The sequence below is a fragment of the Euwallacea similis genome, chromosome 20, assembly GCF_039881205.1.
Source record: "Euwallacea similis isolate ESF13 chromosome 20, ESF131.1, whole genome shotgun sequence".
Lineage (NCBI taxonomy): Eukaryota > Metazoa > Arthropoda > Insecta > Coleoptera > Curculionidae > Euwallacea > Euwallacea similis.
This window is the reverse complement of record NC_089628.1, coordinates 458,834-478,028: the sequence shown is the minus strand read 5'-3', so window position 1 is coordinate 478,028 and position 19,195 is coordinate 458,834. Positions and strand designations below refer to the sequence as shown.

The window sequence follows — 19,195 nt, the reverse complement described above, 5'->3', positions numbered from 1 at the left end:
GCCCGAAATACAATCTGGGGGCTGTATCTCGGGACGTGCAATAAACCACACTTCTCATTATTAGATTCTGAATTCCATTAGTCCAGAAAATAGCACTTTCCGTACGATTACGGGGAAAGTATAATTTCAGTACATTTGGCTCACATTTTCAGTGTCGCATAATGAGAAAAAAAATGTTTCCACCAACAAAATAGCATTATAGAACATCTCCAAACTGCGGAAGTAAATTATAAATTTGCCCTTTTCGAATAAAGTTAATAAATATGCCAATCTGAAATTATTTTTGTACTTCTAAGATATGTAATCAAAGCATCGGTCATATAATTCGGGACTCACTGTATGTTGCCACACGTCCACACTAAAATTATTATTAAATCCTTCGCGAATTTGTATTCATAAAGCAAAGCACGACCTCATTAGGCTTAATTTAAATTCGCAATCATCACTATACAAGCCCGCATTAGCAAAGCATTATTGTTTATCCAGTTGTTTGAATAGGTATATCCAGGTATCCAGGCATCACCGGTAGGCCTAACAAAGCCGTACATTTTTACGAAGGCTGGGTAATAATTGTTGCCTTGTTTATGGCCGTATTATCTGGAGGACTAATCATAATTTCATTGTGGGACAACAACAATTATTTAGCCGGGAAAATGTTTACGGAAATGCAAATCGGGCAAAATCCATTAGGTGCTCATAAAATTAATTTAATTTTTGGTGGAAAAAACTTTCCCAAAATTCATGCAGCGTGAAATCGGAGCCTTTCCGGATCTTTAACGTGCATAGATCACGACCTGCGAATCACGTCTTTTCTTCAGTAATCCAAACTTTAATCCCCTTAATCTAGGGCAATAGCAACCCTATAAGATAAATCAATATTGTAATTGCTTAGTGAGCCCTATCGCCTCCACTTGCGCCATTTTATTCAATACCTCCTTCTCTGTGGTTTACCTAATTAGGCGCGAAATGACAGAGCCCTCTAATTGATCGACGCCATTTTATAGAGCCGCAGGCTCTAACCATTTATCCCTTTTAATTCTATCAAAATGCAGAGGGACCCTTTCAGTCTTGTTACGAAACACCCGGTAAAAAGTAAACTTTTGTTTACGCTTCATTTGAGGCAGCAAATGAGAAAAATGTTGAGATTTGAGGTATTAAAGGAAGAAATTTTTATGACAGAGATTAATAGTCCAAATTCAGTTTCAAACAAAGCTGTAACAGGATTTAGTTGTCTGTCCCAAAATGAAAGCATAACCGTTGCTGTCACATTGTGACCTAAATTCCTTTAATTTTGAGCCTGTTCACCGTGGCGTAAAAGCGTCTTATAAGCGTTCGCTTGGTCGCTCCTGTTCAGTATCATTTCAATACCTCTTAAGCATTAAATTGTTCAGTTTAATATGACAGAAGGCATCGTTGACGAATGTTTCCTGCAAATACATTCAATCGCTCCTGCTTCGAATGATTTAAATGTTCTTAAGCATGAATTCTCTGATGTCAATTCCGCATTATACAGGGTGGCGCACTTCACCTCCCGTCTCCTACAGCTCGGTTATCATTGACAGTAGGATTTCGATATTTTGTATACTTTACCTGTGTCTTAGGACGTACTCCAGGAAAATATTTCTAATTATACAGGGTGTCCCAAAAAAGTGTGACGATACCGAACTTTTTTTTTTAAAATGGAACACCCTATTTTTTTTTCACAATTTAAATGCTTTCTATGATTATCTACATATTCCTAAAATTTTGTTGAGATCGGTTAAATAATACTGGCGAAAAAAATTAAAAACTGAAAAAAATTACATTTGCGCCTCTAGCTTGAAAAAATAATAAAAAATAGAGATAATGTCTATGTAAAGAAACTACTCAAGATGCTTATTAAGCATGGTTTAATAGTTTTATTAAAAAAGTTTCGATGATCGATATTGTACATGGTCTCCAAAATTTAGCGTCACATTTTTCAAACTTCAAAGTGTTTTATTTTTCTTATTTTAAATTGGGACCCCCGTATATTTTAATTTAGTTCGATGCAGAATTCAAAAACAAACATTTTTCGAATTACATGTCTGTCGCAATTCTTAACCCTTCGAGAGTTGTTCGCGGAAAACCATTCCAATAGTAATTAAATTGTTTAAAAAACTACGGTTGCTATGACAAACGAATTATTTATAGGACTTATTTTATAATTACAATTATCTTACAATCATTACACATCTAAAGTATGAGTTTGAAATGTCCTCCGTTCTGTTGAAGACACAAATTAAGACGACTATGGAAGGTCTTGTAACCTTCTGCAATTCATAAAAAAATCGAGGGTGGCTTTGAACAAATTCGAAAAAAAATTTCGAACACATACTTTAGATGTGTAATAGTTGTAAGATAATTGTAATTATAAAATAAGTCCTATAAATAATTCGTTTGTCATAGCAACCGTAGTTTTTTAATCAATTTAATTACTATTGGAATGGTTTTCCGCGAACAACTCTCGAAGGGTTAAGAATTGCGACAGACATGTAATTCGAAAAATGTTTGTTTTTGAATTCTGCATCGAACTAAATTAAAATATGCGGGGGTCCCAATTTAAAATAAGAAAAATAAAACACTTTGAAGTTTGAAAAATGTGACGCTAAATTTTGGAGACCCTGTACAATATCGATCATCGAAACTTTTTTAATAAAACTATTAAACCATGCTTAATAAGCATCTTGAGTAGTTTCTTTACATAGACATTATCTCTATTTTTTATTATTTTTTCAAGCTAGAGGCGCAAATGTAATTTTTTTCAGTTTTAAATTTTTTTCGCCAGTATTATTTAATCGATCTCAACAAAATTTTAGGAATATGTAGACAATCATAGAAAGCATTTAAATTGTGAAAAAAAATAGGGTGTTCCATTAAAAAAAAAAAGTTCGGTATCGTCACACTTTTTTGGGACACCCTGTATAATTAGAAATATTTTCCTGGAGTACGTCCTAAGACACAGGTAAAGTATACAAAATATCGAAATCCTACTGTCAATGATAACCGAGCTATAGGAGACGGGAGGTGAAGTGCGCCACCCTGTATAAATAATCCTAAAACAAAGTTCCAACCTCTTCAGCTCATTATGATGTAAATGGGCTTAAGCATTTTTCTTGTCATATCTAGCTACATAAATATTCTCTTGACTACGTTTATTTACTCAATATTCCTCTAAAAAACTTCTAAATTTGTGTAGAAACGATCTAATTCACTCTGATTTAAATTACTAATAAATATTGATACCACTGATTCAAACGATTTAAGTATTCAACTGACCACATCAATTCTGACTGATTTAAATGCTTCTTAAAGTTACGGTCTAAAGACCGTGTGATCGGTTAAATCAGCATAAATACTGATTTAACCATGTGACTTTATCGTCTCGATCGAAATGCTTCAAGCATTTGATTCTCCGCTTCTTCCAGATTTAAATGAATTTCACTTCATTTAAGGCTCTTAAGATTGAGGAATTAACACTACTTTAAGCACGTCGTCTCTTGGCTCTAATTTACTAGGTTGTTCGGAAAGTAATTTCGTTTTTTTATGTGAAAATGAATGACAGTTTTCGTATAATAAACAAATGCTTTATTAAATTATATATTGGCCGTTCTGGTCCAACACCTTTTGCCATCTTTCTGGTAGTAGCATAATTCCACGCTCATAAAATTTTTTGTCTTTGCTGGCAAAAAACTGATCGAGGTGGTTTTTGACCTCATCATTTGAGATGAAAGTTTTACCGTCTAAAAAATTTTGGAGTGACCGGAACAAATAATAATCCGATGGTGCCAGGTCTGGAGAATATGGTGGGTGTGGCATTGTGTCCCATTCAAGCTGTAAAAGCTTTTGGCGAGTGACCAAACTTGTGTGAGGTCTCGCGTTGTCTTGGTGAAACACTACACCTTTTCTGTTGATTAGTTCGGGTCTTTTCTGTTGAAGTGCATCCTTCAGTTTGTCCAGCTGCTGGCAGTAGACTTCCGAATTAATCGTTGTGTTATCCGGTAAAAGCTCAAAAAAAACGATTCCTTTAAAATCCCACCAAACAGACAGCATCACCTTTTTTTGGTGAATATCGGCTTTGGAAATGGTTTGAGTCGATTCATCTTTTTTGCTCCATGACCTCTTGCGTTTGACGTTGTTGTATACAACCCATTTTTCGTCCCCAGTAATGATGCGCTTCAAAAACGGATCATTTTTGTCACGTTTGAGAAGCGAATCGCAGACGTCAATGCGGCGACACAGATTTCTCTCTGTGAGAACATGGGGAACCCATATATCGAGCTTCGAGGATAATCCCAGGCCTTTCAAGTGGTCATAAACTGTTGAATTCGATAAATTTAACTTCAATCCGATCTCACGTGTTGTTATTCGACGGTTCGCATCAACTAATGCCTTTATGGCGTCTTTATCAGCTTCAACCGGCCTTCCCGAACGTGGTGCATCTTCGACATCAAAATTGCCAGATCGAAATTTAGAGAACCAGTTCTGACACTGGCGTACTGTCAACACACCTTCTCCATACACATCGGTCAATTTCTTTCTGGCTTGAACAGCATTTTTACCCTTTCTGTAGTAAAACAGTAGGATATGTCGAAAATGCTGCTTATCGCTCTCCATATTTAAAAGGGCACCAACCAAAAACTACTGCGTAGAATTAATTGAAATGTTTCACACACAAGCCTTGTTATATGAGCTCTCAAAGCATATAAAAATTATATGGCTTAAGTGTGAGGTTAAGTGCAAAAAAATACCATTAAATCCTCTGTCGGGAAAAAACGAAATTACTTTCCGAACAACCTAATAGATACCTCAGATTTAGATGATTCGTAACCCTCGTCCTGGTGTGAACTAAAGCTTGCTCTATCCCCTTATTTACAACAATATGTTCTGGTCAGTTTATTTTAATTACCTCAAGCGTCGATTGATAACTCCAGTTCTGAACAAAAATGCCTCTAAAGGTTCCTCTATTTGCCCTCATTTAACCACGTTCGATGTTCTAAAGCCTGAAGCATTTAATTTTAAGGTTTTAGTTTTGCCCGATTTAAAAGCCTTTTGAGATTGCGATATTTAAGCTGAAACCACCTCGTCCGTGCATGGCACTGACCAATCGAAGCCACTCACGTCTTCCCTGATTAAAATGCTTCAAGCATGTGAATGAAGGTCCCTGTTCCGCCTGATTTCAATGCCTTCCAAAATTGGTCTCTTTACACTGATTTAACCACGTTCCCTGTTCGGTAATATTTGCTCACGCATTTCATTAACGTCTCAGTTAGTATTGATTTAGACGTCCCGATCATTCGAATTATCACGCTCATGTTAGTCACATTCAGCCTAGTTTGAATGAATTTAAATGAATCATCTCGCCTTTCGTATTCATTAATCCACGTTCGGCGTACAGTTAGTCTGATTTAAACATTCTATTGAATACTACTGTTTGGCTCTGAAATGCCTCTAAAGTTTGTTCTAATAACACTCATTTATACACACGGCACAGTCTGTTAGTTCTGATTTGAATGACTTAAGCATTTGATTGTAGGTTGCAGTTGCGTCTGATTCGAATGCCCTTTAAACTTTCACCAATTTCAGTACGTTTGCAACTTGTACATGCAATTGCAACTTAACCCGAATTACCTGCATTTTATTAATTCGTTAACTTCGTCCTGTTCAGACTGATCAAATTCCTGCTTATGTTCCTTTAAAAACACCCGAGGAACTTGATTGTTTTTGAGATATTTACAGAGTTCAATTAGAATGAGTTTTGAGACATCTCTGAAGGATTTGAAGGCAAATTTGGTACTTGTGATTACTTTCGTAACAGTGAACGAAAACACCATAAAGCTCCTAGCTAAGTCCAGGAACTTATTGGAGTTTTGAGAGTCAGCGATGAATTCGGATTTCTGTAAAAAATCTTCTGACTTCTTAGCAATTACTGCAGGTACCCACGGAATTTAGTATTGATAATTTAGAAACTTGCTGTAGGGTCCAACTCGCAGAAAGAATATCTGGAGGCGATTTATGATTATACCGGCTGTCCAGGCGAACCCTGGACGTAGGAGATTAACATGGGAGATCGATTTTTATTTCTTTTGCACCTGCACGAATTATCCAGTTGAAAAACTTTTACAGGAAGGCCATAGTACTCAAGACCGACCATCATTCCGCATTTTTTTCGATTAGAACGGTTTTGGCTCAAAACGCCTCCAAATTTAAAAAATTTGAATGTTCCGCGTAATCGTTCGAGGCCATGATTGGACAGTCAAAATCAGAATTAAACAAACACAAATTCATTTGACATAGAGTTTTTACACTTATGTTGTTGGCGATTATGTGTTTATTTAATTCTGACCCATCGTGGCCTCGAACGGTTACGCAGGGCATTCAAATTTTTGAAATTTGGAGACGTTTGGAGTCACAACGGCTTTAATTAGAAGATTTTAAAAAATACGGAATGATGGCCGGTCTTGAGTACTATTACCTTCATGTAAAAGTTTTTTAATTGGATAATCCGTGCAGGTGCAAAAAAATAAAAACCGATCTCTCGTGTTGATCTCCTATGTCTAGGATTCCTGGATATAGGGGCCTGGACATCCAGTAACATAGACTTTAGTAATTTGGCATGTAAAATCTACCACTTTTAAATCCGAAACTGACTCACTTGAATTACAGGCTCGACTAGCGCCAGTTCAAAAATAGCTCTGTTTACTGTTCTGTCTTGCATCACTAAAAAAACATGTAACGTTATACGTGAATTTGATTTTTCTGACATCAAAATTAAGTATGTTATAATGTAGTTTAGGCAGTGGTCGACTGCCATGATGATGGTCATTACTGTGTACTAATCAGCTCATTCATCGAATTTCAGCATCTGGAAACGTGAGAAAATTGCGGGCACCTACACCTACTTAAGAAAACTAAAATGGCTGGACAAACACAATTTCTGGGAGCAAATATTTGTCCAATTTAATGGAAATGGACGAGAGCAAATACGTAATTCCTCTTATGGCACTACTTTGCACTTTATTTATGCAGTTGCTTGGCATTCATTTAATGCTTTCATCCAGAAACTGGCTTATGCATTATTATTTTTAAAAATTGCTAAGTGTTTGAAACACAATAAATTCACCTGATTTCCATTATCCCTGATGGAAACGAACTTTCCTCTCCGTCGTTAATAATTCACACCGTAATAAACGTTTGCGCAAAAACCGAGTCGACACTATTTACAGTATGGCTGACGTGGACAAGTTGTTGCGCTAGTTCGAAACTTCTCAATCGATAACTCAATTATAGAGCCCCGAAATCGATAAATATGGGAGCTCTAAATAACAGTTTTTTCGCGCTTGGATATATTATTTAAGGCATGTTCCCGCATTTATTATTCAAAACTGACAATCTCCAAACAACTTGTTTTCAGTTAATGTCGAAGCTTCAAAATTGTTGCTGCTAAATCCAGGACTTGTGTACTAATACAACTGCACTTTCCACAGTTAATAAAACCACTTTAAGGAGGGCGATATATTTGCCAAGTTGCTCTCCATTTGCTCTACTGCTACTCGAAGCAACGAATTGAAATCTTGGAGATAACACTGACCCCATTTAGTAAAGTTTTCGAGGAGTTGCGAAACACTTTATATGCGAGATTGTAGGGCAAGTTTGCTCAGGTCTGATTCAAGAGGGGAATTATTACATTAAGGGGTACATTGAAAGGAATTTTCATTTAAAAAAATCGATCGAAACAAAGAAATGTGTTTCTGTTTTTAATAAAAATAGAAACTGAAATAGAACCTTGTAAAATTGCGCAACAAATTGCGAGAGTATCTGGGAAAGATCTAATGAAGTTTCCCCGGGGCGGAAACCTGTTCATTTCCTATTACGTTCACTATTATGAGGTTTGCTTGGCTTTCTAAACAGGATATTGTGTCGCGTGTTAATTTAGCAAATGTCTGCACTGAAATCACAACCAAACGTACCCTAAGGGAATATGTCACTGATTCTGCTGCAGTGGCCTATCAACCAAGGCTAAAGAGAACGATCACCTTGTATTGTGTGATCAAAGATTTTCGAAGTGAAATTGAGATGAGCTAATGCTTATCTAATATTACCCTGAAAAAAGTTCAATAGGAAAACCATTCGTAAACAAGATCATCTCCCTGGTTCGATGCACCAACATTCGAATTCTAGACCTCGTTTTAACCCCTTGAGCTTTCAAAAAACAATTTTTAGGGACCTTCATTCCGTGAACACCTTTAAAACCGTGAATTAGGTTTCATAGTTTCCCTGTATTCGAAATAGCAAGACGATTAGTTGGAGGTAATTTTTTCGATATGCCAGTGGTAAAGCGAAAAGAGGTGAAGAATACCTAAATTCCTATGATTCTTAGCAATTTTTCCTTAAGTTGGATTGCAACCAAATTCTTCCCAAAAGGTATTCAAAAGGTAAAAGTTCTCCGTAAAAACAAAATTCTCTGAAATGTTCTAAAACGGGTTATTTAAAAATTTTGATGTTGGCATAAATGCGCCCTTTTTTTTACAATTTTGCCTCTTGCACTGAAAAAAACCCAAATCACTTATTCAAAAACCCGGATGTTGATACGACCACGCCCCTTTTTTGCGATTCTGCACTTTCTTAATTATGGCAAAAAATCCCATCATTTCCAGGTGCGGCAGCGGATACACTCAACTCTAATGTTTATTGAGAATTGAACGTGTAGTATTGTTTTCACACTCTTGTAAATATTTATTTTAGTGCACATAATTCGTATTTAACGACACGTAGATTTGGTTTATTGGACCACAGAGAAGCATGGACAAAAGACATCACACCACGTGCTACTCACTTTGCATAGAAGTGTCCTGCTGTAAGTTAGAATATTGCAGCCGATTGTCGATAGTTATGGAGTTTTTCCAATGGGAAAGTGTCGGGTTATCCGATGCGAAGTCGTGAAAACACTACAACTGAACTGACCGCTCGGATAGCACAATCAAAACAAATAGGTAGTGGACGACGCTGATGACGACACGAGTCCGGCGGATTCGCCTTGGAAAAGTCGATGTCTGTATGTCGATTAATTTCCTATATTTCAGCACTTGGACATTTATTTCCTTTCTTTTTTTGTTTGCTCTGACAGAGAATGAGTCGGATGGATGGCATTAATCTTTGATGAGGCTTGGAAGGGAAGTACAAGAATGCTTATTTTGTCTCACGTAAAGTTTTATTGCTGAGGCAGTTTAATAATTTCTACTAAGGATGAAAAACACAGAAACCCGCATTTTCCTAAATGGTTTTCATACATTTTTAGATAAAGAAAAACTTCATTCAGTTTTAATTATTTATTGTATCAGCAATAGATTGTCTGAGTCATCGAAGCATCCATGGGAGTACAGTGCCGCATTATACGTTTTAAGCCTTAAGAATCTCGAATCTTTTTATCCGAGACTACGGATAAAGAGATAAAATTTATTTACTTTTTCTGTATGTTTAATGAGTTGTCAATTCCGATGAGATCAGTTCGGATTATCTGTATATATTTTTATTCCCACATCACTTTTATTAGAAATCGTTTCCCACTGTTAAATTCAGCTCAAATTCTTTTCAAAAATGTCTTCACATTTTCTTAGAACATACCTGTTCTTTAAAACTTTCACTTTCCTCATCAATTTAGTTTATTGCTATTCTCGTTGAGATCAGCTTAGATTCTTATCAGTTTTTCTCTTAATTATTTTATCTATTTTTTTTAAATTAATCTCAACCCCCTCCCCCTCCATTCCAGATAGTAAAACATTTTTTTAAATGTGTATCGCATATATGTAGTGTGATACGTCACAATGCATCATTTTGTAAAATTTAAAAGTGACTTGAGATCTGTGCTTGACATACTACGATATTTTTTTAATTTCCCAGATTTTTTTAAGCGTGGTTTTCCACCGTCTTTTGGGGTTTAAACTGGATTTATTGACTCTGTTGTTCCCATTGATCGCAGTTCTCGCTGTTTCTACATTACCATTGTTGACCGTTGTTGCTGAATATGCATTTATAAAATGATGTTATTTCAGTTTGTTGGCAGTAGTAATTCGATTAGCTAGAGAACTGGTATATTAAAACAGAAGTTTACATTTAATTTTTTTTCATGTCCCTTTAGTGAATATTATAGAAACGTTTTCATTATTCGTTCAAACAAAAAAAAATTGAAAAACTTTATTTTCATGTGCCCACAAATTGGAATTAATTTTAGATATTATTTCCTTGGCAATTCCGATTTATGCGTTATTGGGGCTTGTTAAAACGCGATATAATTGCGATCCGAATGAATTACAATATCAATTATTGATTGTATTGAATTTATCCGCTAGCAAAGGCTCAGTTTAATAATACTTTAAAAATGGATTCACAACAATTTATGTTATTTTAAATATTTTTAGGGATTATTGTTTTGTTAGTTTCGGTGATTTCGGTTGCTGTGAAAGGCACTTTTAAAACTGTAAATAGAAAAAAAAAAAACATTTTTTTCACTTAGTAAATATTCAAACAGAGGAAGAATTTTTAAATTTCTAACGTAAACCAGCCTGAACCAAAAATTTTTTAAAAATATGAATTACTACATACCGAGAACCTGTGACCTCCCTCTATTATACATTCATACAATTCCTAAATTTAAATCTTGTAAAATCATCTATAGATTTCTATAGAAACTCAATAGTATTCTCTGCTATTGTCCACCAGACGGCGACATAACCGCAAACCAAAATTAAAGGAAAATATTTAAACTTTCCAAATCCTGCTGCCCGTATCCAGAATTTCTATCACATTCGCAATAGGTGTCGCTCTGTTGTGTAAGTACCAACACATATCATTAAAAGCCTTCATCAACAACCCTTCACATTTTAGTATCAATTTATGGTACTCATTGGGAGATGGGAAAATTAATCACCAAAACTCAAATCAAACCTGGATGTGGGCAAAGTGTGACCGCAATCATTGGAGTCGATATATGGCTTAATAAGTTTAATGTCGAGCTAAAGACTTCAAGCCCTTCGCATAGGTGCTTACGCATGACATCATCGATTCTAGCAAGAGCTTTTATTGGAGAGACAATAAAGGGATCCAGAAAATTGCATCTAGAACTGCGAGTGCAATAGAGAGACAGTTGATTGAAGCTAGACCCTCTGGGGTTTATAAGCCCATAGTGCGAACTGCTGAGTCATTAGCTGAGGGTGCTGAGTTTTATAATATTATAGAGTAGGAACCGAATTTTGCAATATTAGTCTTTATGGTGCTACAATTTTCTATTTAAAAAGCTTGATTTTGTTTTATAACAATGTGAGACACGGTAAGTCGGGATCAGGCTCAATGACCCTTAAAACTGAAGGATATTTTATTTATTGAAGCTGCCTACTGCATGGAAATACGCGGACTTCTTCAGCTCATATCTACCGTCCTATGGCTTGTCCTTAGAGATCCTGGGCTTCTAGTCACAAGCCTTGGTCAAGAGGCACTAAGCACCCATCTTGGAAAAGGATTTTACTTAACTGTATTTAACGGTAGTAATCTAAATCATTATAGTAAGTGGAATAATTTGCTGCCCTTGTAGGCATATTTTGTATAACAGTTTTGTTGGTATTGATGGTGAAGGGTATTCAACACCAATTACAAATATTTCAGTCGCTTGATGTAATGGGCACATTAAGACTGACCAAAGAAACATAATTTATTTCGTGTAAGTAATTAGTGCGGTTTAGTCGTTTTTGTGTCACTCAAATGCGGTTTCAGCTACTCAAGAGACCGACAGACATGTGCCCCGAAAACGTGATTCGATTCCGTTAATTGCTCTTGATTTGCAGAATATTGAGGAGCCAACACAATATTACACAATTTATGATGTGGGTGGTCAAAAATAAAAGTAAAGTTTTAATTTATAAAAATTGTTTTTTCTTGTAGCTTTCTTTCCAGTCCTCTGTTCATACCTCAGATCTTGAGAGGTATTCCATGTGAAAGGTTAAATCGTCAGGTGTGAAAATACTTCAGATTTCTTTCGGTAAGATTACAAGTCTGTTTCTGTTTTTTTAGTGACGGAACGTACTTTCAGCTTCATATTATTCTCCCTTTTTAAGTAAAATTACTCGATATTCTTTTGGTGTTTAGTTTTCAAAACGAGAGGCCTTCTGATAGATATTTCCTCCATTTTTAGTCGGTAATAAATTTGATACAGTCGAATTTTTGAGTCGGTGCACCTTTGAGAAATATTCATTCAGACATGTTCCGCCAGAGATTCACCTCAACCTCAGAAGTTGTTCCCAACGTCACAGGAGCAGACCCATGGAATTGGTCTATCGGGATTGTACGCAAGCTCATGCCCAGTGGATTTTTGGCAATTTTCGTAATATTTCGAATATGACAATTTTACAACATTTTTGAAAGTAATTAACAATTTCGTACTTGTTGTGCAATTCTTATTTCTGCGACGTTACCGTCGAATTTATTTAGCTTTAATCCTAAGTTTTGCTAATACTTTAATAGTTCTTATCTATTAAAAAAATGTGATATCATCGAAACGATATAACTTAGTTCCCTTATTACTTTAAACATTGTTAAAATAAACATAATTTCTCTCAAATAAAAGCAACTTTTTCTATTTAGTGATAACATTCAACTGGGTTTATTGGTTGATTTACTTTTCCCAGAACAGCCAAATACATCAATAACATCTTTCTTCAGACTTAGTTTTAAGCCATCTTGAATAGCATGGTAGACTTTAATAAACACGAGATAAACTCACCTACACACTATTATCATTATCTTCGATTGTTAACAATCTTATAACATGCAGGTGAGTATGTCTGAATTACTTTCATTATCACAGAGTGATTTATTCCCATTCACACAGTTCTACAAGTGTTCTAATTATAATTTAACATTCGAACAACGAACATATGTGCAGTAATTGAAAAAAGTCGCAGATAACAATTATTATTGTTTAAGTGATATATTGACGGTTCATGATTTGCCATATTGTTTATGGTGGCAATTTTTAGTTCTGATATCTCCGGGTGCGTGGAAGGATAAATGAATTTCTGTAGACGAAATTATGGATAAAGAACAGACGTTAGAGAAGAAAAGTGATTCGAAAGTGGTTAAGTACGTCTAGAGAAACCGATTTAAAAAAATAAATTATAAACTTAAAGTACCATTTTCCAGGCCCAGTGAGAACTCCCAGGACGTTCCATATTACAAACTGGTAAGGATTCTCTCTGAGACATCAAAACAATTTACACAAATATTTCAGTACAAATACTCTACATGCCTGGATAAATTCCTAATATGTGTGGGACTCCTCGGATCCATAATATGCGGCATATTCCAGCCCTATTTGATGATCCTCTTCGGGGATGTTTCCGGGGTAATTCTGGCATATTGCACTGCAGTGACTCAGAATCTCACTACCGCAGAACAAAACATTGAGATCGAAAAGCTCTACGCAGGGACCCGGTACTTTGCCCTTATGACCGGGATTAGCTCTGTGGTCGTGATTCTCAGTACTTATATTGCAGGGGTAGCACTCACTCAGAGCTCTTTGAGACAGGTAAATTGATGATAGCTTCGGGGGTGAGATTAAAAACGTTTTGTAGACTTTCAAAATAAGGAAACTCTTCTTGGAGAAGACCATCAACCAGGATATCGGATGGTATGACCAGAACCAAACGGGTGACTTTGCTACTGTTTTAACTGAGTAAGTGACATTTGACTCATAGAATAAGCGCATAATTGTTCCTTTGAACGTCTAGCAATATCCCTAAAGTAGAAGATGGCATGGGTGAAAAAGTGGGGATGGTAGTTTTCTTGAGCACCACCTTCGTTTCGGGCATAATAATGGCAATGCTTAAGGGCTGGAAACTAGCCCTAGTGTGTCTAGCTTCTCTGCCTTTACAAACACTCATCATGGGGTTAATTGCATGGGTAATTACCCTTTTTCTCAGTGAACTATTACCTCATATAACTTATCGCAGTGCTCAGCTAAATACTGTAAGCAAGAGATGGTAGCTTACGGCAATGCTGGTGCTGTAGCTGAAGAAGTGCTGAGTGCTATTAGAACTGTTGTGGCATTTGGTGGACAAGACAGAGAAGCCAAGAGATATGAGAAGTTTGTTAGAGATGGTAAGGAGTAGTTTATTTTGAGCTTTTCGTTTCTTAAAATAATCTACTGAGTTCTTCCGACAAATGCGAAACAGTTTCTAACGACTTTCAATACTACTGAGGTCTCTAAATCTCAATAATTGTACGTTTAATTAACCAATTGATTTCAATTGGTTTTAAGCAATGGAAACATACGCAATAAAACCCTATAAATTAAAGTAAACTGTTGGCCAAACGAAACGTATCAAATTAACATTAGAACCAATTTTCAAGCTTCAATGTTCCCTTTTAAGTGGACCATATTTACATATGATATATACATGGATATGTAACCGTGTGTACATATATGTACCTAAAATCCCCTAATTTGAAAAAAATCGAGAAAACTGATTAAACGAAGTTAAAATAAAATTGAAAAAGTTACAGTTAATCTGTGCGACCTTTCACGAATCCGAATTTTCGAAATCCGAATGCTTCTAGAGAATCTCAAAAAAGTCTTTGAAAGTACAAACTTCAAAATAAGGCCTCACTTATCAGAAAATCCGACAAACGTTAGAGCTTTCAACCATGAGTTATTTGAATGTACAGAACCAAAAATGTATTTCCACCACTTCATTAGCCAAAAACAACAACATCAAGCGTTGCCTCTTCAACGCCCTCAACCAGGGATTCATATGGTTCCTCACTTATGGATGCTTCGCCCTCGCCTTCTGGTATGGCGTAGGTCTCATCATAGACGAACGACACTTGCCCGAATCAGAGAGAGTGTACACTCCTGGAAACATGATGGGGGTACTTCTTGAAACCCATAACTCATAACTCCAGACTAAAAAATATATTCCTAAGGTCTTTTTTGCAACTCTAATCGCAACCTGGAACTTCGGGACCATCGGACCCTACTTGGAAGTCTTCGGCATGGCTAGAGGCGCCGCATACAAGATTTTCCAAGTCCTAGAAAGCGAACCTGAAATACACAACCGCAGTGATGATGGAATGAGACCAGATTTTATGTCAAATATTGCATTGAAGGAGGTAAAATTCCGGTATCCGGCCAGACCTGACGTCTTGGTAAGATGCCTCATAGGATTTCTAGCAGATTTTCAGAAGCGCTTTTCAAGGTTTTGAAAAGTATCAGTTTTGAAATAAATTTCGGAGAGACTGTTGCCCTTGTGGGACATTCTGGATCTGGAAAATCTACAATAGTGCAACTCCTGCAGAGGTTTTATGATCCCAATTTAGGAACGGTGAGTTTCCACTCATATTAAGAAACCGCCTTAAATTCATTTTTAATAGATTACCATAGATGGGGTAAATTTGAAGGATGTAGATCTGAGCTATCTACGTAAAAACGTAGGGGTGGTAAGCCAAGAACCGTCCTTATTTGCTACCACTATAGCAGAAAACATCCGCTATGGCAAGCTTAACGCAAGCATGGATGAGATTGGTGCGAACTGCTTCCAAATTAACTCAAATTAGATTTAAATACTCACTTGTGGTATGACGCATTTTGATTTAAATAGTTTGGTTTACATTTCAGTTATTGCTGCGAAGAAAGCGAACGCTCATAGATTCATATGTAATTTGCCTTATGGCTATCAAACTGTGATTGGAGAGCGAGGTTCCCAGCTATCAGGAGGGCAAAAGCAAAGAGTAGCTATTGCAAGAGCTCTCATTAAAACCCCTAATTTGCTTATACTAGACGAGGCTACTTCAGCCTTGGATACAGCTAGCGAAGTCGAAGTTCAACAGGCTTTAGATGCTGTAAATCCTCCTATATACAAATAGTTTTTTCCACATGAATATTATTGCTCGCTTTAGATCAGTGGCGAATGCACCAAAATCGTCATCGCTCACAGATTATCAACAATCAGAAATGCCAACAGAATCATAGTTTTTGATAAGGGAGAGATAGTGGAGCAGGGCTCTCATTTTAGCCTCATGGAGAGCAAAGGAGTTTATTATAACATGATCACTTCACAAGGCTTCACAGAGTTAGGCAAAGACAGTATGTCTCCAACCATGCTTTAATAATCAAATTACAAAGTAAGTAATTTAGGTGTGTCTCCCAAGAACGAGGCTAAAAACAGGAAGTCCCTCACCTTCTCTGCTCATTCTCATGTCTCCAGTGGAACCGAGGAAGAGAATCCAACTGAGGTTATTTGAGAACTATATTCCAGTTTTAGTGCAGTTAACTTAAATGTGGCTTTAGGAGGACCTGAAAGTTCAAGGAGATTCTGCAACAATACTTCAGATTATCAAAATGAACAGTCCCGAATGGTTAGCCATGCTTACAGCAGCTGTGGCCTCTTTAATGAACGGTGCCTCTCTACCCCTGTATGGTTTGATTTTCGGTGATATTCTCGGAGTAAGTCCTCAAAGAAATGGTCTTAAGATGACCGACAAATGTTCATATTTCAGGCACTTTCCAACACGAGCAATGAGGTATTAAGGCAGGATGCCAATAACTATTGTCTCTATTTCCTGTATTTGGGAATTGCTTCTGGAATTGCCATGTTCTTTCAGGTATGTTTAATGATTTGATGAATATTCAATGTTAGTTTTATACAGTAAATTACACTGAGGATAATATTAAAATTCTACCTCAAGCAAATGTCTCTAGTCAACTGACATCAGAACTTCCTCATGGGTCCCTTAATGATCTCCGACTGTGTTCACCCTATATTATTACCAAGAATTTTAGATCATTTTAACTCGTCATTGAACCGAATTCTAACATTTTATTTTTAACGAAAAATTATACTTCTTAATTTCATTTAAAATTTTTTCAAAGGGATTTTTTATGATTTATTAACATCTCTGTCCTATTCCATTATCTCCACGTCTTTGAAAATCCACGTAACGACTCTTATCTTCTCTCTTTTCCTCAGATTCACGGCTTTGGTTACGCAGGAGAAAAACTTACCTATCGACTCAGAAATATGCTTTTCTCATCTATCCTGAGACAAGAAATTGGATGGTTCGATAGAAAGGAAAATGGCGTAGGAGCATTATGTGCTCAACTCTCAGGATCTGCTGCAAGTGTGCAAGGAGTGAGTTTTACAGAAATAGAATTTAAAAAAGCTTCTACTGTACTGGTTTTAGGCTGGAGGTTCCAGAATTGGATTAGTACTTAATTCTGTATCCACATTCTTGTTGGCCATATGCCTCGGATTATACTTCGAATGGAGACTTACTCTAATTGCTGGAGTCTTTTTCCCTTTGGTGTTCTTCTCCATTTCATACGAGCGAAAGAGTGTACAGAAGGAAGTTCAGTTCACTCAAAAACTACTAGAAAAGTCTTCTAAGGTACCAAAAGATTCAATAATTTCTTAACCTCGACTCATGAAAATACTCAGATAGCAGTGGAAGCCATTGACAACATCAAAACAGTAAAAGCTCTTGGATGCGAAAGCGTCTTCTGCGATTATTACGAAAAAGAGTTGGTTCAGTGCAGGATTGCAGGGTTCAAGAGATCTCACTTCAAAGCCGCAGTCATAGGTTTGCGACAACTATCAGGTTTTTCAATGATATTCAAATATGTCCCATATAGGCATGGCCAGAAGTTTACAAGCCTTGGCGTATGCGCCAGGAATGACTTATGGAGCGTATTTGTTGGTTCAGAAGCAAGTTGATGCAGCCACAGTTTTCAAGTAAAAGCAAGATTCAAATTCTATTCTCAATTGATTTTCTGGTTTGATTTAGAGTCCTTGAAGTTGTCCTATCAAGTTCCTGGTCCATAGGCAACGCCCTTTCCTTCTCCTCAAACATGCAAAAGGGCATAACTGCCGCTGCAAAGATGTTCGCTTTGTTCAAACGAGAACCAAAAATTCAAAATCCTGCAAATCAAATCGTTCCATCTGCTGTAAGTTACATTTCTAGTTTCTTTAGTTTTTTAAAAAATCAATTATTTAGGGTAACTCTGATATTGAGTACTCACATATCTACTTCTCCTACCCTACAAGGCCAGACGTTCAAATTCTAAACGGACTAAATTTGTCAGTTATGACTGGCAAAACTGTGGCTTTAGTCGGTGGAAGTGGATGTGGAAAATCCACTCTTATTCAGTTATTGATAAGATTTTATGATCCCGAAAGTGGAGAAGTTACTGTGGGAGGAGACGATATTCGAGAGTTGAGCTTAAATTGCCTTAGGTGAGATTTCAAATTAGATTGGTTTATTTTAAAGGATTTTTCTTAGATCTCAGCTAGGTATTGTCAGTCAAGAACCCAACTTGTTTGACCTGACCATAGCAGAAAATATCAGCTATGGAATTAATGACAGGAAAGTCGAAATGAAAGAGGTGGAGGAAGCTGCCAAGGCTGCTAATATCCATAATTTCGTGGTCAGCCTACCATTGGTAAGAAAAATTACCTATCTCTTCAATCTCCCTTGACCTACTAAATTCAGGGCTACGAAACTCGGTTGGGTACCAAAGGAAAGCAACTATCAGGGGGGCAGAAACAAAGAGTTGCCATTGCTAGGGCTTTGATGAGAAACCCAAAGATTCTTCTTCTCGATGAAGCTACGTCCGCTTTAGATAATGAAAGCGAGAAGGTCTGTAGCTGTATGTAAGTTTAATGTTGCGATTCTCAATATTTATCTCAATTTTAGGTGGTTCAAGAGGCCTTGGATAATGCTCGAAAAGGAAGGACTTGCATTACAATCGCCCATAGACTCACGACAATACAAGACGCTGATTTGATTTGCGTGGTCAAAGATGGTAAAATTGCTGAAATGGGTGCCCACAATGAGCTCTTGGAGTCGAAGGGTCATTATTACGAATATTACAAGCTGCAGTCTGGTCAAATTTAAAGAAAAACCTATTGTAGTCACTCACCAGTATTTCACTACTTAATTTTACTACTTATTCTATTACTACGAAAATTCGTGCTACTTACCCTGAATGCTAGAGCTAGTTGAAGTACTATTTCAAAAATGTTCTTGTATTAATCTGTGATTACATGAAATCGAATTTTTAGCTCTAATTAAATAAATGTAATTCGTTCTTTTTCTTACTCAAAGCGCAATAAAAACCTTAAAATCCTTCGAA

At 36.5% G+C, this 19,195-nt stretch overlaps 2 protein-coding genes across 5 annotated transcripts in view; one reads left to right on the top strand and one right to left on the bottom strand.

Moving 5' to 3' along the window:
- Positions 1–9,005, bottom strand: part of LOC136415726 (band 7 protein AGAP004871-like) — a 67,713-nt gene extending 58,708 nt beyond the window's left edge. For 3 of the 4 annotated variants that reach the window (XM_066400488.1, XM_066400485.1, XM_066400489.1), the window contains exon 1: positions 8,855–9,005. The gene's annotated coding sequence lies outside the window, so the exon portion shown is untranslated. Of the gene's footprint in view, positions 1–7,141; positions 7,366–8,854 lie in introns of those variants that run through there. The other variant, XM_066400486.1, reaches the window with a different exon arrangement.
- A 3,862-nt stretch (positions 9,006–12,867) lies between these two features.
- LOC136415639 (ATP-dependent translocase ABCB1-like) lies at positions 12,868–19,189 on the top strand. Its single transcript, XM_066400319.1, is given in 24 exon segments — positions 12,868–13,149; positions 13,210–13,249; positions 13,298–13,596; positions 13,598–13,741; positions 13,797–13,968; positions 14,019–14,166; positions 14,765–14,937; positions 14,992–15,213; positions 15,264–15,389; positions 15,439–15,589; positions 15,683–15,906; positions 15,964–16,150; positions 16,202–16,299; positions 16,355–16,510; positions 16,564–16,668; positions 17,034–17,195; positions 17,248–17,451; positions 17,502–17,643; positions 17,696–17,795; positions 17,848–18,007; positions 18,058–18,296; positions 18,343–18,502; positions 18,553–18,699; positions 18,757–19,189. Coding segments are annotated over 24 exon segments (3,810 nt in total). The 5' UTR covers positions 12,868–13,099; the 3' UTR covers positions 18,958–19,189.
- Positions 19,190–19,195: the final 6 nt, after the last annotated feature.